General features: G+C 41.4%; 1 protein-coding gene across 4 annotated transcripts; it reads left to right on the top strand.

Moving 5' to 3' along the window:
- The first annotated feature begins 473 nt into the window (after positions 1–473).
- ZHX1 (zinc fingers and homeoboxes 1) lies at positions 474–27,835 on the top strand. Of its 4 annotated transcripts, none has more exons than XM_066379432.1 (4): positions 474–775; positions 8,892–9,003; positions 19,813–22,658; positions 26,291–27,835. In XM_066379432.1, the coding sequence occupies exon 3, from the start codon at positions 20,037–20,039 to the stop codon at positions 22,653–22,655; it is 2,619 nt and encodes an 872-aa protein (XP_066235529.1). In that variant the 5' UTR covers positions 474–775; positions 8,892–9,003; positions 19,813–20,036; the 3' UTR covers positions 22,656–22,658; positions 26,291–27,835. The 4 variants fall into 4 exon arrangements, with proteins under 4 accessions (XP_066235529.1, XP_066235527.1, XP_066235528.1 ...); XM_066379430.1 differs by having other exon boundaries at positions 8,892–9,007; XM_066379431.1 differs by having other exon boundaries at positions 474–862.

Raw genomic sequence — 27,835 nt, 5'->3', positions numbered from 1 at the left:
GCATGGCGGTTCGAAGTGAGGCTGAATTGAACTTTTAGTGTCTGTGGGTAGAACTGGGGCCAGTGATGGAGTAGGGACCCTGGAGGCAAAAGAGGCGGGGCGTCCGTTGACAGGTGGTGGGGCTTGAGGCTGCTAGGATAGAGACGCGCTTCGGAAGGCGGGGCTTCCGCCAAAGGGGCGGGATTTGGACAGAACTGCCGCCAGGAAAGAGGCTCAGGATGAAAAGGGGCATTTCTCACGATCTGGCGGTGACAATGAGAAGGCGGAGCTCTGAGGGGGCGTGGTCACAACTGACAGAAGGCAGGGCTGCCTTCTGGATAGACCTGAATGAAGACCTGTCTTCTCTGGTTAGGAGGCGGAGCTATCGCCGGCAAGGGGCGGGACCAGTTAGAGACCTAGAGGAGCGGCTTTCTGCGAAGTGGGCGGGGCAAACGCAGATCGGGGCGGGGCTCCTGTTGACAGAGGGGCGGGGCGGCTCCCTCCGGCTCTGCGCCAATCGGGGCGTAAAGGCCGGGGTCGAACCCCAGTAGAGCAGCAGGGTCTGGGAGCTGAGAGCCCGGCGCGGAGCGGGGCGGGGGCGCGCAGAGGGCGCGCGCGCGGGCGGGCCCCGCCTCGCCGGCTCTCCTCCCCCTCCTCCCACCCGCGGCAGCCGGCCGCTGGGGCGCGCGCCTCCCCTCGCCCCGCTCCCCCCCGGACCCTCCACGTTCCGCAGGGCCTGCCGAGCTCCGAGGCCGTGTGACAGCCCGCCGAGCGGTTCCGGGTGTAGGGTTCACAGGTCAGAGTTGACTCCCTGAAAAGTAGAGCCGCTTTGAAATGCAAGATGGCGGCGGCGGGGCGCTGAGAGGCGCGGCGGCCCCTGCAGGTAGCGGCGCGAGCCGGTTCCGGGACGAGCGGGCCGGGGCTTCCCGGGGCTGCGGGTGGGGGCCGGCAGCGCGGAGCCCGTGGCCGGCGCGCGGGCCGGGAGGGCGAGCGGCGCGCGGACGGGCCGCAGGAGGGCGGCCCCAGGGCAGAGCCCCCGGGGCCCGAGCGCCCTCGCGGGTCGCGGGCGGACCTGGCGCTGGGCGCCCGGAGGGGAGGGACCCGGCCTGCCGGCGCCGAGCCTCGCCGCTGGGGACAGACCCTGAGCCCCTTCGCGCTCTCGGGGCTCCACGGCCGGGGCAGGGAGAGCTGCGGGGTGAGGGTGGGCTCTGGAAGGGCAGACCCCAGCCCCCCGCCTGCCGGAGGACTGAGCCACTTGAGGTTGTTGGGGGAGTGAAGACGCAGCTTCCGAGGGGGGTCCGCGCGGGAGGGAGGACCCCGCGGTGTGGAGGGTCCCGGGAGTGGTCGGGAGCCCTGCCCGGGAGGGGCGTGTGGCCTCGTGGGGACCCCGCCGCCGCAAAGTGAGGAGAGGTTCTCTTGCAGGGGTGCGCGCACTGGCACTGGGGTTGGAGCCCGGGAACAGTGCGGGGAAGGCTGTGCCCCGCGTCAGGAACGCTGCGCACCCGTTTCGGGGCAAGACTCAGAGTTGAGTCCTAAAGAGCTATATTACGTTTTGAGGAGGCCCTGGGACTTAGGGTGAAGTTAATTACGGAGAATGGAAATGTCATCTGGCCCTTTCAGGAGAGAGACGGGGAGGCTAACCAGGGACTACTCCAAGCCCAGGGCCTAAGGGGGACAATCTAATCCTTGCGGGGAATGAAGAGCAGGGAAGAAGATGGGAGAGGAATTGGGTCTGATGGCGGTGAAGAAGAGCCCTGAGGGATGCTCTGTCCCTGTTTGTTTTCACCAAAGTTCTTGGTAAAGGGACTTGAAGTTCTTTGTTTCAACACGTCCTTCCCACCTCTCCTCTCTGTGGTTAACAGGAAAGAGCAAAACCCCGGCGAAGGAACAGGTACCCTCCTTTGGTATCCTTACGTTAGGGAAGGATCGAGCTGTGGCAGGGAGGGCTTCATTGAGTCACTCGGGTTAGGGAATTAGGAAGCGAAAGGGGATGGCGAGAGCAGGAATACAGGGAAGAGATCTGCAGAGCCGAATTCCACAGCGCTGTTCTGACATCTCACACCAGCTCTAAAGAAAGCCCTGAGACAAAAAGAAGAAAAAGGGAGAAAACAAAACCAAAAATAAACAAACTAAAAGGAGGGGGGCAAAAACAGAAAAACAATAAAACCATGAGAAGAGGCTAATCTCTGCGTGCTGGGGAAGGGGGAAATGTAAGGGAAACGGGTGCAGATATAATGTGATTAGGTTGAGATTTCATGTAACTTGAAAAGAAGCACTTCTCTTGTATGTGAAGAGGATAGCAGCAAAGGGGGAAATCACAGGATTGGGAAATAGAGTGGTTCCCATTTAGGGAGAGAGAAGCAGCTTCACCCCAGGAATAGTGACTGTTGGTTTGGAGTGTGTGTGTTAAGTACCTACATAAATGCACCTTTAGGTTTGTTGGAATCGATAATTGTTTCTCAGTATTTGTCTGCATGCTTTAACTTGTGTTATACAGTGCTGCATGAATTATCTTTGCTTTTGAAAGATTATCCTGTTGTTTTTATGCCAACAGTGAGGATGAACAGGAGCTTGTTCTGACAGTAATGGTGACCCTCCTATATCCATACATTTTATTTCTTAAGTAGCAATTCGGGCTCTTGATTTTAAGCAAAAGAAATGTGAGTGCTGCTAAAGACAATAATGCTGTTAACAGGGTGTAAAAGAAAAAGGGTTTTCATGAATATTTTTTCCTCTCAGTTTCTCTTTCTTACTCTAACCATTTTAAAGCTAAGTATTGAATAGACTAAATTTAAGCAAAATAAGCGTAAAATCTTGAATCTTTTCAATTTGGAAATAATAGCATTTCATGTATCAACGAACCTTTTTGTGAAAGATCCTCTTCACATGCTTCATTTAGTGATCAGGATGAAAATGAAAAATAAAGACAGATCTGGGTAACTGATGACAGCTGTGATCCATACAATTTCTTGAACCATTCTATTATTTTTTAAAAAGCCTTAACATACTCAATGGAAATGTTTTTAAAACACATTTCAAGTATAAACTAGTGCAGAGCTGCACATTTGGAACACTTTTCCACGTGTGCTGTCCTTTGGTTTCCCCAGTGCATGTAGCTCTGGTTTCATATTCGCTTCTGAACAGATTAAGCTGGTGAACCAGAGTGGCACTGATGCCAGATGGTTTGAAAATATGCTAAGGCGGAAAACATAAATGTGCCGGCACTGTGAATGCTCATTAGTACATGGCTTTTCCTAATTGCAAGCTGATTATTTCACTGAATTTGGAGGACAGTCCATAAGTGATGTGCCAATTATTTCATCATCGTTCATAATACTTGTATTATAAGTTCTTTTTTAAAATAAACGTGGGCCCTGACCGGGTAGCTCAGTTGATTAAAGCATCATCCCAATACACCAGGCTTGTGGGTTTGATCCCCAGTCAGGGCACATACAAGAAGCAACCAATGAATGCATAAATAAGTGGAACAACAAGTCAGTGTTTCTTCTCTCTTTCCCTCTTTCCCCCCAACTCAAATCAATAAATATTTTTAAAATGTGAATAATGTTTTTCAACTATTTTATTAATGCGCTTAATGTGGGTTCATTTTGGAGACTTTCTCCCTTTTGTATTATAGTTTATGTTAAAACTAAAAGATGATGTTATGACATATTATACATTTTCTTTTGTGTAATGTTACTCTGGCACAATAATGTGATATTTGGGACTAATTTGCTTTAAATTATAGCTTTATTCTTAAATGGAAGTAACCTTAAATTGTTAAAATGATAACAAATTTAGCTGAGGAAATCACCTTTTCATGTACATTATAGAACTAGGGATTTTGGGTCAAAAGACTCTCCTGATTTGAATATTAAGAGTGTAGTCATGAGTTAAGCAGATTTGCATGACTGAAGCTGCTGATTACTAATCAGGGTATATATATATATATGAGTTTACATTTTGGAGATCTGTATTTTATACAATTAATTTTAAAGTAAATATTCATGTAATATTTTTTATTTTTTTTAAGAGTAATACTTTTTTTTTTTTTTTTTTTTTTTTTTTGTACTTTTCTGAAGTTGGAAACGGGGAGGCAGTCAGACTCCGGAATGCACCCGACCAGGATCCACCCGGCATGCCCACCAGGGGGCGATGCTCTGCCCATCTGGGGCGTCACTCTGCTGCAATCAGAGCCATTCTAGCGCCTGAGGCAGAGGCCATGGAACCATCCCCAGCGCCTGGGCAAACTTTGCTCCAGTGGAGCCTCAGCTGTGGGAGGGCAAAAGAGAGACAGAGAAGGAGAGGGGGAGGGGTGGAGAAACAGATGGGCGCTTCTCCTGTGTGCCCTGGCCAGGAATCAAACCCGGGACTCCCGCATGCCAGGCCGATGCTCTACCACTGAGCCAACCGGCCAGGGCCTCATGTATTATTTTATTTTATTTATTATTTTATTTTTATTTTTTTTGTATTTTTCTGAAGCTGGAAACGGGGAGAGACAGTCAGACAGACTCCCGCATGCGCCCGACCGGGATCCACCCGGCACGCCCACCAGGGGCGAAGCTCTGCCCACCAGGGGGCGATGCTCTGCCCCTCCGGGGCGTCGCTCTGCTGAGACTAGAGCCACTCTAGCGCCTGGGGCAGAGGCCAAGGAGCCATCCCCAGTGCCCGGGCCATCTTTGCTCCAATGGAGCCTTGGCTGAGGGAGGGGAAGAGAGAGACAGAGAGGAAGGGGGAGGGGGGTGGAGAAGCAAATGGGCGCTTCTCCTATGTGCCCTGGCCGGAAATCGAACCCGGGTCCCCGCACGCCAGGCCGACGCTCTACCGCTGAGCCAACCGGCTAGGGCTCATGAAATATTTTAAAGGTAGTTGCCAGGTTTTGGTCTTAGAGAATACTTAAGAATACTGAATCTTTGTAGTTTCTATGACCAGAATTTCATAATGTATTCAAGAGGTATAAAGATGGTCTTACATATCTTTGGCCTAAACAACTATGATGATGTACTTTGGAGAAGAAATATATGTGAGCTGTTGAAGAATGACATTTATGCAAAGGAGTCCAAAATTGAGTAACTCATATTTTATGCAGGATTTTTGTTTTCAGATTTTAGATTTAGATTTTTAAAAAATATCAAAGCTTATCTAAGAAAATTGAAACACTGATGTGGTAGACATCATATACATATTTATAATTTTAAGTAAAATAATTTAGTCACTAAATTTTAGTGATTTCATATTAACCATACGATTTCTGTCTTTCCCCCTTCCCAAAGGTCTTTCTCTTTTTTTCAATTGTTGGGAGGAAAGAAAGGAGATAAAGATTCTGACGTTTCTCAGTATTTCACTCATAGTTACGTTTTTCTTCTATGTAAGCCTGTTTCCTTTACTTTCCAATATCGTCAGAAAGAAGTTTGTTTAAAACTCTTCTGGGCATGGACTGTACTTGGGAATGGGGGATTGTGAAAAGAGAACAATTTTTCTTCATTATAAAGATAAGATTTTTTTACATCAGAGGTTTGTTAGTTGTATGAAACACCCCTTAAAATCTTAAAATGTGTCATAGACAAATGATTCCTCAGAAGCTGAGGGCAGAGAAAGTATGTGTATGCTGGAGTGGGGGGGGTATGTGTGAATTATGATTGATTAATGTCTACCTGGTAAAGCCAACTTACTCTAGCATCGTTTAATATGCTCAAAGGTGTGAAATGGAAAATAAAATTGATTATTGCCCAGATTTTTAAAATATTTCATACTGTTTCAACATTTAACAACTATTAAACAAAGACTTCCTTTGTTTTTTTTTATTTTTTATTTTATTTATTAATTTTAGAAAGGAGAGAGAGAGAGAAGGGGGGAGGAGCAGGAAGCATCAACTCCATATGTGCCTTGACCAGGCAAGCCCAGGGTTTCGAACCGGCAACCTCAGCATTTCCAGGTTGATGCTTTATCCACTGTGCCACCACAGGTCAGGCTGACTTCCTTTGTTTTATAAGTTATGGTTAATACCTAACTAAATAAAAGTCAGAAAAATCTAATTGTAAACTTATTAACACCAAGAAATATTCCAAACACTTTACGTGTGTGATTTCTTTCAATCCTCACAGCAACCCTATTAAATAGGTACTATTATTATTAGCCCCGTTTTACAGATGAGGGAACTATGGCACAGACAGGCTAAGTCGCTTGTCTAAGGCCACACAGCTAGAAATGACAGAGGTGGAATTTGAATCCATGCCATCTGGTTCCAGAACCCAAGTGCTTCATCTTTTTTTTTGCAATCCATCTTCTACCAGTACAACTCATCTGTTTTATTGTAGAATGTATACAGTTAAGATGACTTAATTTTTGAAGTTCATGCTAATCGTAAATTTAAAAAATATAATGTGGGCCCTGGCCGGTTGGCTCAGCGGTAGAGCGTCGGCCTGGCGTGCGGGAGACCCGGGTTCGATTCCCGGCCAGGGCACATAGGAGAAGCGCCCATTTGCTTCTCCACCCCCACCCCCTCCTTCCTCTCTGTCTCTCTCTTCCCCTCCCGCAGCCAAGGCTCCATTGGAGCAAAGATGGCCCGGGCGCTGGGGATGGCTCCTTGGCCTCTGTCCCAGGCGCTAGAGTAGCTCTGGTCGCAGCAGAGCATCGCCCCTGGTGGGCAGAGCGTCGCCCCTGATGGGCGTGCCGGGTGGATCCCGGTCGGGCGCATGTGGGAGTCTGTCTGACTGTCTCTCCCTGTTTCCAGCTTCAGAAAAGTACAAAATATATATATAATGTGGCCTGACCGGGCGGTGGCGCAGTGGATGGAGTGTTGGACTGGGATGCGGAGGACCCAGGTTTGGGACCCCGAGGTTGCCAGCTTGAGTGCGGGCTCATCTGGTTTGAGCAAAGCTCACCAGCTTGGACCCAGGGTCTCTGGCTCGAACAAGGGGTTGCTTGGTCTGCTGTAGCCCCCCGGTCAAGACACATGTGAGACAGCAATCAATGAACAACTAAGGTGTTGCAACGAAAAACCAGTGATTGATGCTTCTCATCTCTCTTTGTTCCTGTCTGTCTCTCTCTCTCTGACTCTCTCTCTGTCTCTGTAAAAAAAAAAAAAAAGATACTGTGAATTAGAGAGAAGTGTTTAAAGTAATCCCAGTATAAGGAACTGAAGTAACATCAGGGATGTGTGCTTTTCACCCAGAAGTATGGAGAAGTGTATCTCTTGCTCCTCCAGTTTCTTTGTGCCTTCACACGTCTGGCTCTTCTCAAGAGACGCCCCTTCAGTAAAACATCTTGCAATTACCGTGTGATTTAAGAGTGGATTCAAATAGGTTACCAATTTCCTATAACATTAATAATTCATTTTGGAAAATAACCTCCCCTCTTTGGCAGCTGTTTCCTATCTTCTCTTCTAGCCCACATCCTGATGGCTAAGGAGAACGGAACAAGGAGATACCAGGAAATGAAATTGTAGAATCCCAGACTGCAGAGATAACAGGATGCTCCACTGCACTTACCAGGAAAATGCTCTTTTGCTTTTCATGAAAATAGTGTAACTATTCAAGCTACACTTTAACTTAACCTAGAAGTATTTTATTAAATGATTGGTGGATTTACATTATTTTTTTTTCTTCTTTTCCAAGTGAGAGAAGGGCGGGGATATAGAGAGACAGACTCCTGCATGTGCCCCAACCAGGATCCACCTGGCAACACTCCCATCTGGGGCTGATGCTTTGCCCATCTGGGGCCAATGCTTACAACCAAACAATTTTTAGCACCTGAGGCAGAGGCTCCACGGAGCCATCCTCAGTGGCCTGGGCCAATCTGCTCAAACCAATTGAGCCATGGGGGAGGGGAGAGAGAGAGAGAAAGAGAAAAGGGGGGGGGAGAAGCAGATGGTTGCTTCTCCTGTGTGCCCTGACCCAAAATCGAACGCAGGACATCCACATACCAGGTTGATGCTCTACCACTGAGCCAACCAGTCAAGGCCTGGATTTACATTATTTCTTGACCTAAGAGGGTTTGTGAGCCTGTCTATAATATTGGCAAGAATCAAAGGATAAAGTATTAGGGGAAAATCATCTTCCTGAATACTCATTCACCATGGTTACAGGGTTTCAGTGCTTAAAGAGCAACAAAAATGATTCAACCTTTCAAAAGCATTATTTCCTGTTATTTAATAACAGAAACAATTACAGTTTTTATTAAATTTTCCTGATTGATTTAACTGAGTAATATACCACAACATTTTTGGACACAGATATGAGTTTTCAGAGAATGATTTTCAGTTTGTTTGTACAATTTAATGTTTCACAATGCATTGATTGAAAAGACATTTGGAAAAAAGAAAAGACATTTGGTCGTAGTTCTCTTGCGAAAACAAGAGTTAAACACCAGTTATTCTATTAGATATCACATGTTTAGGGGTAGAGTGCCACTAGTTATTTAAGTGGTACTGGCTTATTGCCAGAATTAATAATCTACTCTATTCCAATTAACACCTAGTAAATTAGGATACAGATATCAGTTGGTTTATGTAGAAACATATAGATACCTGTATATACCTCTTTCTAGCTCATGCTTTAAATTTTCTTTCATAACTTTTGTGTAGTAATTCTTTACAATTCCCTATTTCTTAATCTTAGCTTTCCTATGAAATTCTGCATATATTCACATTTTGAAAATTTTTATTAAAAATAGCATAATAGTGACTTGGTGGTTTTATATAACATAGAATTTTTTAATGTGTAGTCTTCAATTTTTGTATTTCTTACTAATATTGGGTTTGGCATTTAGGTGATTCTTTTAAAGTTCCAATGAGGAAATTAAATTTGTTTTAAAATTACATTTATTTTAAAGAGCCAAGGCATAAACTTGAAAGTTTCCTAACCAAGACTGAATCATATCTAGAATAATAAAGTGCTGTTACTTTTTTGTAGGAGATGGCAGATAGGTACTTTGGACCTGTTGGTAATGATGACCTGAGCTAAACACCTCCTAATTTGAAGAGACACCCTTCATGTCAAAGAACAGAATGCTGAGGAAGCTATGGCAAGTATGTGTTCCGTTGTTTCGTTTATGTAAAACTCAGGTACTGAATGTGCTCACTTCAGATTCCCTGACACTATGTTGGGCTAAAATTTTAAAAGCTTTTATTAAAGCAGCAGATTTATTCCTAACACTTGTATAAGAAATGTACTTTCAAACTTTAAAAAATAAAGGTGTGTTGGTTGCTTTAATTTAAAAAGAAACAGCATTACACTTCATAACAAATCTGTGTGCTATATTTATAGTTGACTTTTCAATTTATATTTGCTGAATTTCTCTGTTTCAGGCACTGTAGCAGGTACTATGGTAACAGTGGTAAATAAGACAAATGAAGGTTGTGAGGGCAGAGATGTTTAATGTGGAGAAACTGATCCAGAAATTTTACTGTTCTTTTGCCTATACCCAGAAAAATGCTTCAAGAACAAGTCCTGAAAAATATTTTTTCAATATATAGTCTGCTAATAATAATTATAATTATAAAATTAGGATATGAATAATTAAATATTTTAGGTTAAATGTACCATTATTTAAATATTTGAATATATTTTTACATAATTACACTTATGTTTTACTTACCTGCTAATATATTGGCTTGTATAAGAAGCATTAGATTATATAATATACTCTGAAATATTTATACTTTAGTTCAGTTATTTTAGATGATTCCAGAAAGTACTAAGGAAGATTACATAACCATTCATATGGTGGTTCACTTTCATTTTTTAAAATCAATGAGTCCTTACAAGTTGATACTCCCAATCTAATTACTATTATATTTCAAAGTATTTTTAGAAATTGAATGATTATATCCTGAGTGAAATAGGTAATAATTACTGTATTTTATAAAGGGGGAAGAAAACGGACAGAGGAATGATTTCTCTGCCTTAGTGATAATCTCACTTGGAATCAAGAATAGCCTTCTTGTGTCAGACCGTCTGTGAAGGACTTACAAACCTCCTTGAGAAAAGGAGGGGAAAGTTATTTTCAGCAGAAAACTACTTTGGAATCATACAAATTTAAATAACAAAGATAGGAGATTTCATTTTAGTGCTAGTTTATGTATCACTCTTAATACGTTACATACCCCCCACAGACATACAGGCGCTCTCTCTCTCTCTCTCTCTCTCTCTCTCTCTCTCTCTCGGACATGCCAGGAGAAGGCGGAAACCTAGGATGTTAGTGCTTGGAGACCTATCAAAAGGATACTTCACTCCTCAAATCTTGGGGTAGGGTTTGCCAGGAGAAATCTGTCTGGCTCGGATTCTTCCTTTAATCTTGAGCAGCATTAAGGTCAGCTTTCTCAGGTGGAAAAAACCAGGAAAGAGGATGGAGTTTCTAAACCTGTAAGCCTTAATTAGCATTAACAAAGGAATCTTCAGAAATTAGATTATCTTTGGACAATTTTTTAGATGCTTTTATTTTTAACACATGCATTCCTGTCTGTATTCACCTTCATACTTGAATTTGGATTGTCTTGAGAACATTTTAGAAATTTTCTTGACATTTATCTTTAAGTTAATAATTCTAGATTACAGTAACTTAAAAATAGCATTTGTTGTGGATACAAATTTAGGTTCTCAGATATCTCATTTAATTTTTTTTAAGAACTTTTTATCTTTTTTTTTTTTTTCATTCATTTTAGAGAGGAGAGAGAAAGGGAGAGAGAGAGAGACAGAGAGGGAGAGAGGGAGAAGGTGAGGAGGAGCTGGAAGCATCAACTCCCATATGTGCCTTGACCAGGCAAGCCCAGGGTTTTGAACCGGCGACCTCAGCATTTCCAGGTTGACGCTTTATCCACTGTGCCACCACAGGTCAGGCTTTTTTTTTAAAGAACTTAACTGCTATTTCTAAATATTTTTATATTTTAGCTTTGAAAAATGCCTCACATGTGTAAAGGCCAAAATATTTTTGTTTAATTTAAAAAAATATATCCTCTAGAACGCTTTTATTTTTTATTTTTTTCCATGGGGGATATCCTTTGTTTTCATTTGATCCCATTATTCTTTGTTTCTACTATTATTTGAAACATTCTATAATTTTGAGTGGATTTCTAACTTTTAGTTTGAATACAAACATGTAAAAAATAAGTATTTTCAACTGGCTAAACAAAATGACTCAGCGAGAGGGGAGTGAAACTATTTAGAATACAGAGTCCAAAGAACTTTCAGTGTGTGTATGAATCCATATTCCAGTTCCAGTTTATAGATTTCAGCTACCCTAAGAACAGCTTTATTTCATTGGTACTAGGTCAAAACTAACATGATCCTTAAAAATTATAGTTATCTTCTAAATGGTCTTATTTGACCCAGGATTGTTATAAAAAACAAAGTTTGTTTTTGTTCACATAAAACCTTACCAAAATAACATGCTTTTGTGGCTAACTAGGCCAATAAACTGCTATCTGTTAATCATTTAATTTGAAGTATAAGACAGCCAAAAAAAATAGAGGCTTGGAAATTCAGTGTAGTTATGGCTCTGCTTAACTATAAAATTTTGGACCTTTTTTTTAGTATGAAGCATTGAATTTGAAACAATCCACTTGCTTTTTAGTGCATTCCATTGAGAACTATATTTTAATCTTTTAAAAAATGTTACACTATTAAAGTATAGTTTCTCTTGGAACAGAAATAATAATTCCAAGTTAAAATTTGCATTTGCTTTCTTATGAAGACTAATTATTTGAATGAATTTATCTCCCCTGTTTCATTCTTACATGGTCCATAAATTTAGATGTACACTGTTCATGCATAAAACTGACCTGTTCCAACAGAATTATAGATGTTGGTAAATATTTGTTGAATATTCATTGCTCTATTTTAATAAGTAGAATGTTTTCTATTGAAAGATTTTAATATTCTAATATCTAAGGAAATTTTATTAGTAAGGAATTTACCATTGAAAGTAATCAACTATAAAGCAAGCACAGTTGTTCTTTATAGCTCCTGTATAAATGAATGCTTTGCAAACTAAAATGTATGTTACAATATATAATACAGATATATTTTAAAGGTTTTTTATTTCTTTCCAGCAAATATTATTGGGGCCTTGATTGGCACTGTATTGGGCCCTGGAGAGAGCTAAACAGACATTCTTTCTGACCACGTAAGGACTGCTATTAGAACTGTCCAAAATTTTTATACTGTGATGAAATAAATTTTGCTTTCATTAAATGCTTTTCTGGAGAGAAACTTTGTTGTAATTATTTTGGCGAGTGTAGAGTCATGAATTGATTAAGGAGCAACCTACGCTCAGGAGACCAGCCAGGGTGCAGACAGAACCATGGCAACTGGCTTGGCTGAGGCTTACCCTGGGGATGCTGGGTCCCCTGGAGGCCTCCTAGGACCAGTCTCGACTCTTAGACCTGCGGCAGGAGCTCCAGAACATATCTGGAATACATCTGAATGCTATACAGAAATGACCATAGAAAGATTTTAGTCTGCAATTTTCAGGCATTGAAACTATTTTTGGTAATATTTTATGATAAAGCAATATTATAACAATTTTAAAGAAAACTTGTAAATACTATACACAAAAATTTCACCCATCTCATGTGAAATTTTATTTGTTTATATTCTCATCTAGTCTTTACCCACATATTTTCCCCAAGTAATTTCATAAGTAATATGCAAATTTTGTTTGATTTTAAAAAAACAAGTAAATGGGTAATTTTTTCATATTCCTTAATTACTCTTTTGATGGCAGTATAATAATTGATTTGATCGGTTGCTTTTTACCATATTTCTCTACTGAAAGGTAACTGAAAATAGTTTTTTGTTTTTTTTTTTTTCTTTCATTTTTCTGAAGCTGGAAACAGGGAGAGACAGTCAGACAGACTCCCGCATGCGCCCGACCGGGATCCACCCGGCACGCCCACCATGGGGCGGCGCTCTGCCCACCAGGGGGCAATGCTCTGCCCATCCTGGGCATCGCCATATTGCGACCAGAGCCACTCTAGCGCTTGGGGCAGAGGCCAAGGAGCCATCCCCAGCGCCCGGGCCATCTTTGCTCCAATGGAGCCTTGGCTGCGGGAGGGGAAGAGAGAGACAGAGAGGAAAGCACGGCGGAGGGGTGGAGAAGCAAATGGGCGCTTCTCCTGTGTGCCCTGGCCGGGAATCGAACCCGGGTCCTCCGCACGCTAGGCTGACGCTCTACTGCTGAGCCAACTGGCCAGGGCTGAAAATAGTTTTTAAATGTAACTATATTTACAGTGCTGGATGCATTTAGAGTATATATATATATATATATATAATTTTTTTTTTTTTTTTTTTTTTTTTTTTTTGTATTTTTCTGAAGCTGGAAACGGGGAGAGACAGTCAGACAGACTCCTGCATGCGCCCGACCGGGATCCACCCGGCACGCCCACCAGGGGCCACGCTCTGCCCACCAGGGGGCGATGCTCTGCCCCTCCGGGGCGTCGCTCTGTTGCGACCAGAGCCACTCTAGTGCCTGGGGCAGAGGCCAAGGAGCCATCCCCAGCGCCTGGGCCATCTTTGCTCCAATGGAGCCTCGGCTGCAGGAGGGGAAGAGAGAGACAGAGAGGAAGGAGAGGGGGGAGGGGTGGAGAAGCAGATGGGCACTTCTCCTGTGTGCCCTGGCCGGGAATCGAACCTGGGACTTCTGCACGCCAGGCCGACGCTCTACCACTGAGCCAACCGGCCAGGGCCATAATTTTTTTTTTTTTTATCGGCATACTTCACTTTAATTGTGTGTTTTTTTAAATTATTTTTATTTTATTTTATTTTTTTACAGAGACAGAGAGAGAGTCAGAGTGAGGGATAGACAGGGACAGACAGGAACAGAGAGATGAGAAGCATCAATCATCAGTTTTTCGTTGCGCATTGCGACACCTTAGTTGTTCATTGATTGCTTTCTCATATGTGCCTTGACCATAGGCCTTCAGCAGACCGAGTAACCCCTTGCTTGAACCAGCGACCTTGGGTCCAAGCTGGTGAATTTTTGCTCAAACCAGATGAGCCCACGCTTAAGCTGGCGACCTCGGGGTCTCGAACCTGGGTCTTCCGCATCCCAGTCTGACACTCTATCCACTGCGCCACCGCCTGGTCATGCAAATTGTGTTTTCTAAAATCTTTTTTTCTTATTTTATATATGGAGAGAAACAATGATTTGTTGTTCCATTTATTTGTGCATTCACTGGTTGGTTCTTGTATGTGCCCTAACCGGGGATCAAACCTGCAACCTTGGTGTTTTAGGACAGTGCTCTAACCAACTGAGCTACCCGGCCAGGGCACTTTAATTGTGTTTTAATTACAAAGCCATTTCACTACTCAGTTGTGCAACTGAACTCTAACCCTTTTATACAGGTAAATAGTGCAAGATTACCCAAATTGATTTTGAGTTCTGTTTCTAGTTGATCTTCAAATAGGAGATAAAATGTCTGTCAGCTAATAGTGATTTCTGTGTGGCAATTTCCCCATCCCAGCCCCACTGCACATTATTGATAAAGGAGATGAATGAAAATCACACGATAGAGATTCTTCCTCGGTATTTTTACCCCTTCTGCTTTTCAGTGCAGTCTGTGTGGTCTGGCAGCTCATTGAGTTCCTGGAGAGAGGGGAAAGGAAAGACAGTGGCGCTAAGTACACAGTATTCCGTCTTCCAAAAGAAATGTTCAGGGCCTGGAAATGAGCAGTGATTAGTTGCCTACTGCGGATCACAGTAGAGAAGCGTTTCGTTCCCATCAGCCTCTGAGGTAGCTCCCACCATTCTTCCTGCCTCCAGGGCAGCCTTCTGTTTCTTCTCTAGAAGCCTCCCACAGTGTGCACATATCATCCGATGCTTCGCTCACTGCATTGGGAGTTATTCTAAGTCATTGTTTACTGGCTCTTTTCCTTGCTCAATGGCTAGCTCACCACTGTATGTCTAGTGCCTAATACAGTGCCTGGCACATGGTTGACATTCAGCAAATAGTTGTGGAATGAATTTGTTGAAGAGTCTTGGTTTGATAGGTGGCAAAACTGAGGTTGATACTGAGAAACTTTTCCAATTATCTGACAACCACGTGACAGAGGAGACTCCAAAACCTGTAGTTTCACCTTATACCACAGTGCCTCCATGAGCTTATTCCTCTAGGCCTGGGTTACTTCTTCCATAAAAATAGGGTGATTTCTCTGAGGCCCTTGCTTCCCCCCAAGTTCTGACTTTTCATAGGATGCCGAGGAGGCCTCAGTTTGTGCTGTGGTCTGTGCTTAGGTATGCAGTGGACAGGGATGATTGCAGAATTGAGCCGCTGGACCACATCTTGAGGCTCTTCTGGGAATCCTCAGTCTCCCTTTAGAAATATGTTAAATATTTTACTGACTCTGATTTAGTTGGCAAAATGTGAACAGTTTTAGGAGTAAAGAGGAAACAGTCTATATATATATATATATATATATATATATATATATTTGGGTATAGAAGTAACCTGAGGTTTGGGCAGTCTGTAATATCCAAGATAATCAGATTTTTAGGTTTTTTGCATTACTGAAGACTTTTTTTTAAAGCCTCTCTTTAAGTAGCTTACTTAAATTTAACTATATTGCTTTAAAAAGAAAAAGCACAGTCGTGTGTATATACATCATTAGATTGTAATGTAATGTATGAATGTTTTGTAATTTTCATGACTTTAGCAAAAAAATGTTTAAGTTTTTAAAATGTGTTTATATCTGCTTAAATTCTTACAAACTGACCATTCTGAGTTAATAAGCTATAAGGAAGAGAAATATAGTAATAATTTGGTAGCATGTTCCTATTATTATGCTAGGTAAGATAAAAAAGTTTAACCCGAGAGTTAGAGAGCCAGAACAACAGAGACGTTAGCTTCTCGGGCTTCTCTTCTGTGTCTCTCGTTGGTACTGGCTACTCCGTCCTGCGCCTGGGTGCCTGCCCTGGGTCTGACTTCTGCAGTGAGACAGCTTAAAAGGACACCTTGCATTCACTTCAGATTAGTTTTCCAATTTCATGGCTCAGCACTGGCAAGCTGGGGAGGATTTTTGATGAAACTGAGATATTATCTCAAAAGCACTTAAGTTTTTAAGGCAAAGGCCATCACACACATCTCTGAACCCATCAGAGGTAGAAGTAGGGATTGTGGGATCTATGGGAGGGGGTCAGGAAGTAGTTCAGCCTCTTGATTTCTCTAATCAGACAGCTCCTCTTTTATCTGTTTAGCACTGGGGCTTCTCATAGAATTTTGTTAGAAGAAAGGGCCCCCCTGCTTACAATAAAACATTTGAAAACCACCACTTTCAGGAAAGATAGTTTTAGGGGAAAAAACTATCTTTGACATTAAAAATTTTATTTTTCAATTACAGTTTACATTCAGTATTATTGTGTTTTAGTTTCAGGTGTATGCCTAGTGGTTAGATAGTCATGTACTTTACAAAGTGAACGCCCCCCCCCCCCATATTTCCAGTGTAGTTATTACAGTATTGACTGTTATTCCCTATGCTGTAGTGTACATCCTATGACTGTTTTTTTTTTTTGTTTTTTTTGTTTGTTTGTTTGTTTGTTTTTGTTTTTTTTTCATTTTTCTGAAGCTGGAAACAGGGAGAGACAGTCAGACAGACTCCCGCATGCGCCCGACCGGGATCCACCCGGCACGCCCACCAGGGGCGGTGCTCTGCCCCCCAGGGGGCGATGCTCTGCCCATCCTGGGCGTCGCCATATTGCGACCAGAGCCACTCTAGCGCCTGAGGCGGAGGCCACAGAGCCATGCCCAGCGCCCGGGCCATCTTTGCTCCAATGGAGCCTTGGCTGCGGGAGGGGAAGAGAGAGACAGAGAGGAAAGCGCGGCGGAGGGGTGGAGAAGCAAATGGGCGCTTCTCCTATGTGCCCTGGCCGGGATTCGAACCCGGGTCCTCCGCACGCTAGGCCGACGCTCTACCGCTGAGCCAACCGGCCAGGGCTCCTATGACTGTTTTGTAACTACCAATTTCTACTTCGTAATCCTGTCACCTTTTCCATCCAGTCCTCCAATCCCCTTCCCCTCCGGTAACCATCAGTGTGTTCTTTTTGTCTATTAATGTCTCTGTTTTGTTGTTCATTTAGATTGTCCTTTAGATTCCATATATAAGTGAAATTATATGGTATTTGTTTTTCTCTGACTGACTTATTTTATTTAGCATAATACCCTCTAGGTCCATCCATGTTCTCACAAATGGTAACATTTCATTCTTTTTCATGGCTGAGTAATATCCCATTGTGTGTTTTTACCACCACTTTTTTATCCACTCACCTATTGATGGGCACTTGAATTGCTATCATATCTTGTAAATAACACTGCAATGAACATAGGGATGCATAAATCCTTTTGAATTAATGTTTTGGGTTTCTTCAGGAATATACTGAGAAACGGAATTGCTGGGTCATAAGATAGTTCCATTTTTAGTATTTTGAGGACCCCCCATATTGTTTTCCATAGTGGCTATATCAGTCTGCATTCCCACAGACAGTGCATGAGAGTTCCCTTTTCTCCACGTCCTCATCAATGCTTGTTTATTGATTTATTGATGATAGCAATTCTGACAGGTGTGTTGGTGATACCTCATTGTGGTTTTAATTTCATTTCTCTGGTGATTAGTAATGTTGAGCATCCTTTCATATGTCTATTGACAATCCACATGTCCTCTTTGCAGAAGTGTCTATTTGGGTCTTCTACCCATTTTTTAATGGGATTGTTTATTTTGTTTTTCATGTTGAATTGTATGAGTTCTGTATAAGTTTTGGATATTAACCCCTTATCAGGTATATATCTTTGACTTTTAGCCATTAGTAGACCCAAATTAACGTAATCTGTGATTCTCGGAGAATAACAATCACAAAATAGCTCACTCCCAGCCCTTCATCTCTTCTCCTTCCCTGTCACTGTACTCCTTCCCTTCTTTAAGGCTTCTTGAGGAATTCCCTGTTTCTAATGACAAAATAATCAAACAGCTATGTTAATACTTGAACAAAACAGTAGTGTCCTTATTGAATTGAATAGGAGAGGTGACATTAGCTTAGTTTATATCATGTAGTTAAGAAATAGTTTCTAATTTCAGATTTCTTTATTTTCCTTAGAAATCAAAGAAATTTTATTTTAAAAAAAGAATGACACCTTTGAGAGTAGGGAACTTGACTGTTGATACTACTCTTAATACTAAGCTGATGGTCTTTATTTCACAATATGGGAACTCAGGGATCAAGGGGCAGTTAGTCCAACTTTCCATCTGTGGCTTGGATTCAACAAAGTACATGCAGCATGTATTTGAATAATCTTAGTGAGAAGGATCTTACCGCCTTCAAAGGCAGTGCAGTGCGTTCTCTTTGGACAGCCCTGTTTTCTACAAATGCTTTTCCCTTTACTGAGTCAGTGTATCTCCTCAGAGATACCTGGTTTTGCTTTATCATCTTCGAAGCAAACCCTTCTCAGTTCAGTAAGGACAAGGATTGTGCTAGTAAATGAACAGTTCTAATTTGTGATAGAGAATAAGATCTCTTACTCCATTTTTATTTCTTGTACATTTCAGAAGTACATCTACTTTAACTGATTTAGCATCAAATTTTTATTTGAAATATTTAAAAAATGTATTTGTACAAACAATGCACTTTTTCTTGATAATTCAAGGTCATTCTTACTAATTTCAGGTACTGTTCTCTATGGTGACGTTGTCATGGTGTGTCGAGTTCTGTAGGACTGCTTTCCTATTCATTCTGATTCAAGTTAATAAACATTTAGTGAGTCCCTACTTCCTGGGTTCTCAAATGCAAAGGGGATATAGAAATGGACCAGAAGTCATCCAAGTACATCAACTGGGAGAGCGTTAGCTTAAAGATATAATGGCTGTTGGCTCAATTCAGAGTGGCAAGGGCTTTGTTATATCTCAGTAAAGCTATACTTAAAAAAAGAAAAAAATAATGAAATATGCACCTATACTGATGGGTTAGTTGTGGGACAGAAATGTAACATTTTTCTACTGCAACACGGTCAGTGCTAAAGTAGAAAATAAACCGGGAGGAGGTCAGGCTGAGTTAAAGCGAGAAGGTGGACTGTAAAGCAGACAGAGCACCCCACCAAGTGCACAGACGTGTTCCGGCCTAGGGGTCGGCTGCGGTGAGTGTGCCTGGAACAGCAGTCACTTCCGCTGCGCTTGAGCATAAGGGAGTGGGAGTCAGGAGACTGAAGCGGGAGCCAGGGAAGGGAACTGTGTGTGGCTTCAGGAGTCTGGACTTGATTCTTTCAAACACTTTAAGTCAGGAGACTGAGGTGATTAGATGTGCTCTTCAAATTCTAGTAGCATGTGGAAGATGATTAAGAAGAATATTTCTGAAACGTTGATCATTCATATTCTGTCTGTGCTTCTTCGCCATCCTGGGGCGTGCTGTTGGGATGAGACAGACGAGGAGGAAGAAGAGGACATGCTGATGGGTTGAATTTCTTATACACTTAATGGCCATAGTTTCTGAGTATATGAGACTGTTTTTTATAGTTTTAAAGTTCCTCCCTTGTTAATGGATTATCATTTCACATTGATACTAGTCTTACCAAAGCAAACTCTTTCCTCGACTTCCCTCCCAATATGTAGAGCTAGCTGAAAAATCCAAGTGGACAGCCTGTGTGCTGCCCCCTGAGTACAGCACACAGCCTTCAGTGAGGGCTTGGAGTCGTCTATTCTGATTCTTCGAGGACATTTTTCCTGGTCTGGTCTTACTCTAGATCTAGTTATAAACTGAGCTATCCAACAACTTCATACAAATGAAATATAATTGTAATTTGTCTAAAAGATCATAATCACTCATTTAAAAAACATTTTTACATCTATTTTAATGTAGGTGATTGGAGTTGTGCTTCAAAAATTTCAGCAGTTCACCAGTCTTTTATCTGACAACAATAAGCTCTAAACTTGATTGCACCATGAAAAAGCTGCTAATGAGACTTGTTGAGCACAAAAACAGACTTGAAGAATCAAAAGCCATTGTTTTCAAATGAAGAATACTGAACAGTTTTAAGCCTCGATGCTTCTCAATCACCACTGAGTTTTTCCCATAACATCAGAATGGCAAGCAGGCGGAAATCCACAACGCCCTGCATGGTCCTTGCCAGTGAACAGGATCCAGACCTCGAGCTGATATCAGATGTGGATGAAGGGCCTCCTGTACTCACGCCGGTAGAAAACACCAGAGCAGAGAGCATCTCAAGTGACGAAGAAGTTCACGAGTCTGTGGATTCTGACAATCAGCAAAATAAAAAAGTCGAAGGTGGCTATGAATGTAAATATTGTACTTTTCAAACTCCAGACCTAAATATGTTTACTTTTCATGTGGATTCAGAACATCCCAACGTAGTGCTAAATTCCTCCTATGTTTGTGTTGAATGCAATTTTCTTACCAAAAGGTATGATGCACTTTCGGAGCATAATCTGAAGTACCACCCAGGAGAAGAGAATTTTAAGTTGACTATGGTGAAACGCAATAACCAGACAATCTTTGAACAAACCATAAACGATCTGACTTTTGATGGTAGTTTTGTTAAAGAAGAGAACTCAGAGCCAGCTGAATCAACAGAAGTGTCCTCTTCGGGAATATCCATCAGTAAAACTCCCATCATGAAAATGATGAAAAATAAAGTGGAGAACAAACGGATTACAGTCCATCATAACTCAGCTGAGGACGTTCCAGAAGAGAAAGAGAAGGACATCAAACCAGACCATGAAGAAACCGTGGAAAGTCCAAGGTCTTCGGCTTCCGAATCTAATACTAGTACTTCCATTGTCAACAGACTCCACCCCAACGCCGCCAGCACAGTAGTGACCCCCGCAGCAGTTCTTCCAGGCTTAGCACAGGTGATCACTGCTGTGTCTGCTCAGCAGAATTCCAGTTTGATTCCCAAAGTCTTAATCCCTGTCAATAGCATTCCTGCCTACAATGCTGCATTGGATAACAACCCCCTTTTGCTTAACACCTATAACAAATTCCCTTATCCAACAATGTCCGAAATTACTGTTCTTTCTGCTCAAGCAAAATACACAGAGGAACAGATCAAGATATGGTTTTCAGCGCAGCGTCTGAAACATGGCGTGAGCTGGACTCCCGAGGAAGTAGAGGAGGCAAGAAGAAAGCAGTTCAACGGAACAGTGCACACTGTACCTCAGACCATTACTGTTATTCCCACACACATTTCCGCGGGGAGTAACGGCCTACCCTCCATTTTACAGACATGCCAAATAGTCGGGCAGCCAGGCCTGGTCCTCACGCAGCTGGCTGGGACAAACACCTTGCCGGTGACAGCACCGATAGCCTTGACGGTGGCAGGGGTGCCACATCAGACCAGCGTGCAGAAGAGTCCGGCCCCCGCTGCTCCGCCTGCTGCAGAAACGAAGCCAGCAACGGCGGCAGCCCCGCCTCCTCAGCTGGTCAAACATGAAACCGCACTGGCAAACCCTGATTCCTTTGGCATCCGGGCCAAAAAGACTAAGGAGCAATTGGCAGAATTGAAAGTCAGCTACCTTAAAAATCAGTTTCCCCATGACTCCGAAATTGTCAGACTTATGAAAATCACAGGCCTGACTAAAGGAGAGATTAAAAAATGGTTTAGTGACACGAGGTACAACCAGAGGAATTCAAAGAGTAACCAGTGCATACATCTCAACGATTCCTCCACCACCATCATCATAGACTCCAGCGATGAAACCACGGAGTCCCCAACCGCTGTTACTGCGCAGCACAAACAGTCCTGGAATCCCTTCCCCGACTTCACTCCCCAGAAGTTTAAAGAGAAGACAGCAGAGCAGCTGCGGGTCCTTCAGGCAAGTTTTCTCAACAGCTCCGTATTGACAGATGAAGAATTAAATAGGTTAAGAGCGCAAACCAAACTGACCAGGAGGGAGATTGATGCTTGGTTTACAGAGAAAAAGAAATCAAAAGCTTTAAAGGAAGAAAAAATGGAAATAGATGAAACTAATGCAGGTAGTTCCAAAGAAGAAGTGGGAGAAACTTCTCCCGGAGATGAACCTGGCGCCCCTAAGTCAGGGAGTACAGGCAAGATATGTAAAAAAACACCTGATCAGTTGCACATGCTCAAAAGCGCATTTGTCCGAACGCAGTGGCCATCCCCAGAAGAATATGACAAGTTGGCCAAAGAAACTGGGCTTGCTAGAACAGACATAGTGAGTTGGTTTGGGGATACCCGTTATGCTTGGAAAAATGGAAACTTAAAATGGTACTACTACTATCAAAGCTCCAACTCGAGTAGCATGAATGGTCTGTCTTCCCTTAGGAGAAGGGGGAGAGGGAGGCCCAAAGGAAGGGGAAGAGGAAGGCCACGCGGGCGGCCCAGAGGAGGCAAGAGAATGAACAACTGGGACAGGGGACCATCACTTATCAAGTTTAAAACTGGAACTGCAATACTTAAGGATTATTACCTGAAGCACAAATTTCTTAATGAGCAAGACCTCGATGAGCTTGTTAACAAGTCACATATGGGCTATGAGCAGGTGAGAGAATGGTTTGCCGAAAGACAGAGAAGATCTGAGTTAGGGATAGAATTATTTGAGGAAAACGAGGAGGACGATGAAGTTATTGATGATCAGGAAGAGGATGAAGAAGAAACAGATGATAGTGACACTTGGGAACCCCCACAACATGTGAAGCGGAAGCTTTCTAAATCAGATGACTGAAATGTAAGTTTTTAATCTGAGTGTATATTCCTCCACCACACGCATGTAGAACAGCCGCCTGCTTTTAGTTTCTTTCTAAACTAGTTTCTCTTTTACCTCATACGGTGTTACGAGTATAGCCAAGACATATATAATTATCATGTGTAGTCCGATTATGATTATTATGTAGAGTTTAATGTTGCTTTAATTATCCTTTAAATGAAATGTTTCTTACTTTGTTTTAAGGGAAAGTTACCCGTTCTCTGAGAAGGGAGACTGGTGGGAGGGAAGGAATTCACAAATGTGAAAGATAACTAAAATGTATTTTTTTGCAACCCTCCTTTTCACTAAACCTTCATTTTTTACCTATTTAAGGAAAGAATTCAAAAACGAAAACTAAAAAGAAGGGGAAATGTATACCGAAGGAAAGACTTGCCCAGGGGTGAGGATGGCTCAGTTTTAGGAAACTAGGTGAAATGGGTATTTTTTTATTCATTGTATTGCCCCCCAAACTATTAAATTTTAACTAGAGTTTAAAATGCTTTATGTATTAAAATTACTCAATATTTTTTTCTTTTAAAAGCCAAAGGTCTGTTTTAGGCTATATATAAACTCCATGTTTGCTTAGGTGGTATCTGTTTTTGAAAACTGTAATATAAATTATTTCTCTTTTAAAAATCAAAAGGTAAACAACAGATTTGCTATTAAATTAACTCAGTTGCCGCCCTGGCCGGTTGGCTCAGTGGTAGAGCATCGGCCTGGTGTGTGGAGGTCCCAGGTTCGATTCCCGGCCAGGGCACACAGGAGAAGCGCCCATTTGTTTCTCCACCCCTCCCCCTCTCCTTCCTCTCTGTCTCTCTCTTCCCCTCCCGCAGCCCAGCCGAGGCTCCATGGGAGCAAAGATGGCCCGGGCGCTGGGGATGGCTCCTTGGCCTCTGCCCCAGGTGCTGGAGTGGTTCTGGTGCGGCAGAGCGATGCCCCGGAGGGGCAGAGCATCGCCCCCTGGTGGGCGTGCCGGGTGGATCCCGGTCGGGCGCATGTGGGAGTCTGTCTGACTGTCTCTCCAGGTTTCTAGCTTCAGAAAAATACAAAAAAAAAAAAAAATTAGTTGCCTAAAATGTCTTTTCATTCTTTGATATAAAACAAGCCTGCTACCAGCAGAAACACTGTATTTGGTTTAAATATCTCCCTTAAGTCATAAAAGTGCCAGGTTTGGCATATTCCTTAAATCTTCATTCTTTATAGGTTGCATTAATTAAAATTTCACTGTAGTTGCAAATCAGATCCCAGATTTGGAGTTATCACTTCAGTTCTTAATACTAATGGAATTCGGTAGCATAGTATTCCTTACTTACTCTTGGCTTTGTAGTGTTCCAGGATAAAACTACACTTTTTAAAAAAAACAATGCAGTTCTCCTGAAGTGTCTGTATATGTCTACCAGTCCCAAAACATCTTGTGACGCAGAAATCACTGCAGTGTTGTCAGACCGTGAGGAGGAACGGTGCCCAGACCCTCCTGATCGATGCACATATTTATGAATTGCCTTAGCTTTTCACATCCCTCTCCACTTTTATGCTCTGATTCTGCACAGTATCTCCTTCCTTCCCCCACGCCTTCCTCCCTGGTTTTATTTATTTTTGTGATAACAATTACTTATAGAGAAGTTACTATGTACCCGGCACTATTCTTACTTCTTAGCAATCTTTTTCTAGGTTTTCTTTTCATTAACTTTTTTTTTTTCAGGCAGAGAAACAGATGAAACTAAATATGAACCTACTTTTGAATAAATCTCATTCAGGTTATAGATGAAATGTACTGTAAGTCACAAGTTCAACAGTTTTGTGCAGCTTCTCCGGAAGCGCAGTTCTCCATTTCCTAATGTCAGACATCTTCAGGACAGGCTTTCTTCTGACCCAGATACATCAGATATTTTTAACAGACATTTTTTTCATTGCTAAACACAAGAATGTGCACTCAGCCAAGATTAAATCAACAAAATTTTTGCCACAATGAATTGTTGTTGTAGTAACCTCTGCAGTGATTTTGTAGGGAATTACTATCTTCTAAAAATAATGTGAACTCTTGTATAATTTAGTTTGACCTTACTTTAAGTGTGTGTGGATAATCCTTATGTTATATATTAATACTCTAGTAGGTACCATGGTCAAAAAATTCACACAAAGTCACAGCTTTCAAAAAATTGTGTCATATATGTTATACATGTATGTTTGTGGTACATATACAGGTTTGCCTTCCTTTTAAAATATGCCAAAGTCTAAAATGATGAAAGACATTAATTAGCAAGTTATCATTGACTTAAAATAATTTTTCATCTTATAAAAGGATTCACCATAAGTTTTCTCTTAAGTAGTTGCTTTTTCATTTAAATATAGTTCAACTTACAAAAAAAAGAAACCAAAACCTTTCCAAAATAGCACACAGTAAGATACTGCTGGCCCCTTACCCTTGGGGGGGTGTCCCAACGGCCCCAGTGGGTGTCTGAAATTGCAGCTAGGACCAAGCCCTACATAAACTGTGTTTTTCTATACATAAATACCTCTGATAAAGTTTATATATGAGGCACAGTAAAAGATTAAAGAACAATAGAACAATGATAATATACTGTACTAAAAGTTATGTGAATGTGGTTCTTTCCCTGTTTGTCTCTCTCTTTCTGATAACTGATCTGATAACCCAGAGGGGGACTAAGTGGCAAACAGGCAGGTAGTGTTAAAGGCGTGGCTTTGCCGGACCGAGGGGAGAGTCACGTGCCAGGCAGGACAGGGGGACGGTGTGAGATTTCATCATGCTGCTCAGAACAGCACGCAATTTAAAATTTATGAATTGTTTATTTCTGGAATTTTCCATTTAATATTCTTGGACTGTGGTGGTGGACCACAAGTAACTGAAACCACAGAAAGCGAAACCTTGGATAAGGGGGATATCTGTACATAAGTCTTTTTTTTTCCAACTTTTATAAGAGTTTATTTGGGCCAAAATAAGGACACATGCCTGGGAGCGAGGTCCAAAACGCTGTGTTGTGTTTTCTGTCTTTGGCACAAGCCACTGTGTACAGCACGTCCTCACTTAGCGTCTTCGGTAGATTCTGGGACTTGAAGCAAAGTGATGTATAAGGAAGCCAACTGTACCCTAGGCTGATTGATATAAACAAGTGTTAAGTTCCTAAAAAATATAAGTAAAATTTAAAAATTTTAAAAATAAAACTTAAATAGCAGAAAAATAATAGTTAAGTTCCTGCAGCATCTCCTCAATGTTATAACAAAACAATGTTGAACAAATCAGTTATTCGAGGACCTGCTATATTAAATACAAAAAAATAAACCATGAGTTTAGATTTCACAGTTTGTTTATTACAAATACTGACAATGAAATATCTATTTCCTACTAATAATTTTTAAATAAATATTACATGGAGGTGGAAACTATCAGCAAATCTGGTATATGTAAAACACGCAGAGGAGTTGCACACAAAAATGTAGTGCATTATATAAAATATGTGGCAAGTGATCTCAGTATTACTACAGAGGATGTGTTTTTGTGGCTAATCTGTGTCGTATTTTTTCTAAAAGTGGTAAACATTAAGATATGGTTTTCTCTAAATTTTTAGTTTTCTTATTATGTTTTTCTTTTATAGCTGCCTGAAACGTTGGAGGAGAATCAATTCTTCAACTCAAGATGTCTGATTTACTGTGAATGGGCCCAATCTTTAATGACACTGAAAACGTTTGGGGGCAGACACATTCTCAAAAAATAGGATCCAATTCCCAAAAGAAATGGAACTTACTGTTGTGCCAAAGTTAAACTACTGCAGCTGGTGAAAGTTCTGCAATGTAAATAGAACACTAATTACAAAACAACTTGTAAAAAAAGTCAAATTTTAATACAGTACATTTTTATTCTGATACAATGGAGACATTCTGATTCTTAGACTTCTGGAGGGGGTTTAATGACCACTAGAGCTTGTCCTCATATTCTGTCCAGCGTAATACTGTATGTCTAGTGAGATGGGCCTTATTGTCTGTATTCTTTGATATGTGTTTTAAGCTTATAGCTTTGAGTGACCAAACATTTTTCAGAGTAAAATGGTTAGAAACAGGAAAAAGACAAACCTGATTTATTTCTGTGTTTTATTTATCAGGCCCTGCATGAAGATAAAAAGTTATGCATGGGCTTATACATTTCCAGTGTAAGTGAAAATACAACCTATTATTGACACATGTTGGAACAATTAAGATTTTGTGGTATCATTGACCCTTAATGATTGATTCTTTCGTGGGTACCACTATTACTACTTGTAATGTTTCTGTTAACATTTTCATTCAAGGCTGAATTTGCTTTTTAATAAACTGAAGATAATCTACACTGAAGGAGGAAAAGAAACTGGCATAAGAATTTGGATAGGTGAAACTCTGAAATAAATACTGTACCAATCATATGGAAATCAAATATGTTTGTACAGGTGTCTGATCAGAACTTTCAAGAATCATTGTTCAGTGAAATTCTACTTTGTGTAACAATTTCAGTGAATAGAGAAAAAATCCTGAATTGATCATAATGAGGTAAAAGTTAGCTTTTCACTAATGAATCATGGAAGTGTCCCTGTTAACTCTTGCCCTATCAGGGGACTGAAAGTTCCTACTAGCTTATAAACTTCGTGAAGTCCGGTGCTGTTCATTCATGTTGAGAAGGACCCTTTCTTTTGTGACTATAGGACCATTTTTCAAAATGTGCTTTTCTCATAGAAGAAATGTTCGGTTCAGTTAGCTTTGGATTTTAAAGTGTGTTTTGTTTTTGTTTTTCTGAATGACCAGATGTAGTAGGCTTGGCCAGTTTAATTTAATGAATAATATTAAACTCTCGTTTTTACCTAAATGTGTGTCAGCTAATGAAAATGTTATGAAAAAGCCTTGAATACGCATGCTGCTTTCATTTTTGTAAACTTTTCATTTTTTAACTATAGCTTTATTAGTAATTCCAAAATGCTGCAGTTTAGCTGATTTCTTCACTCAGACAGCTGGCATTGTGGGCGGCTTTTTCATACTACTGTTAACTTTTTTTAAAAGAAGCAATGTAAAGACTGTAACAATTTAATGCACTAAACTGTTCTTTCTTTTACACGTTTAAAAACTTCCTAAAGCACTCTGTATTATAATAATTAAATTGCTCCCTTTTTTTAAAC

The sequence above is a fragment of the Saccopteryx leptura genome, chromosome 3 (assembly GCF_036850995.1).
Source record: "Saccopteryx leptura isolate mSacLep1 chromosome 3, mSacLep1_pri_phased_curated, whole genome shotgun sequence".
Taxonomy (NCBI): Eukaryota; Metazoa; Chordata; class Mammalia; order Chiroptera; family Emballonuridae; genus Saccopteryx; species Saccopteryx leptura.
This window is presented reverse-complemented; position numbering and strand designations above follow the sequence as displayed.

What these genes read in the sequence shown, in the direction of transcription:
- ZHX1 (XM_066379432.1), top strand. Translation starts at nt 20,037, where the DNA reads ATGGCAAGCAGGCGGAAATCCACAACGCCCTGCATGGTCCTTGCCAGT.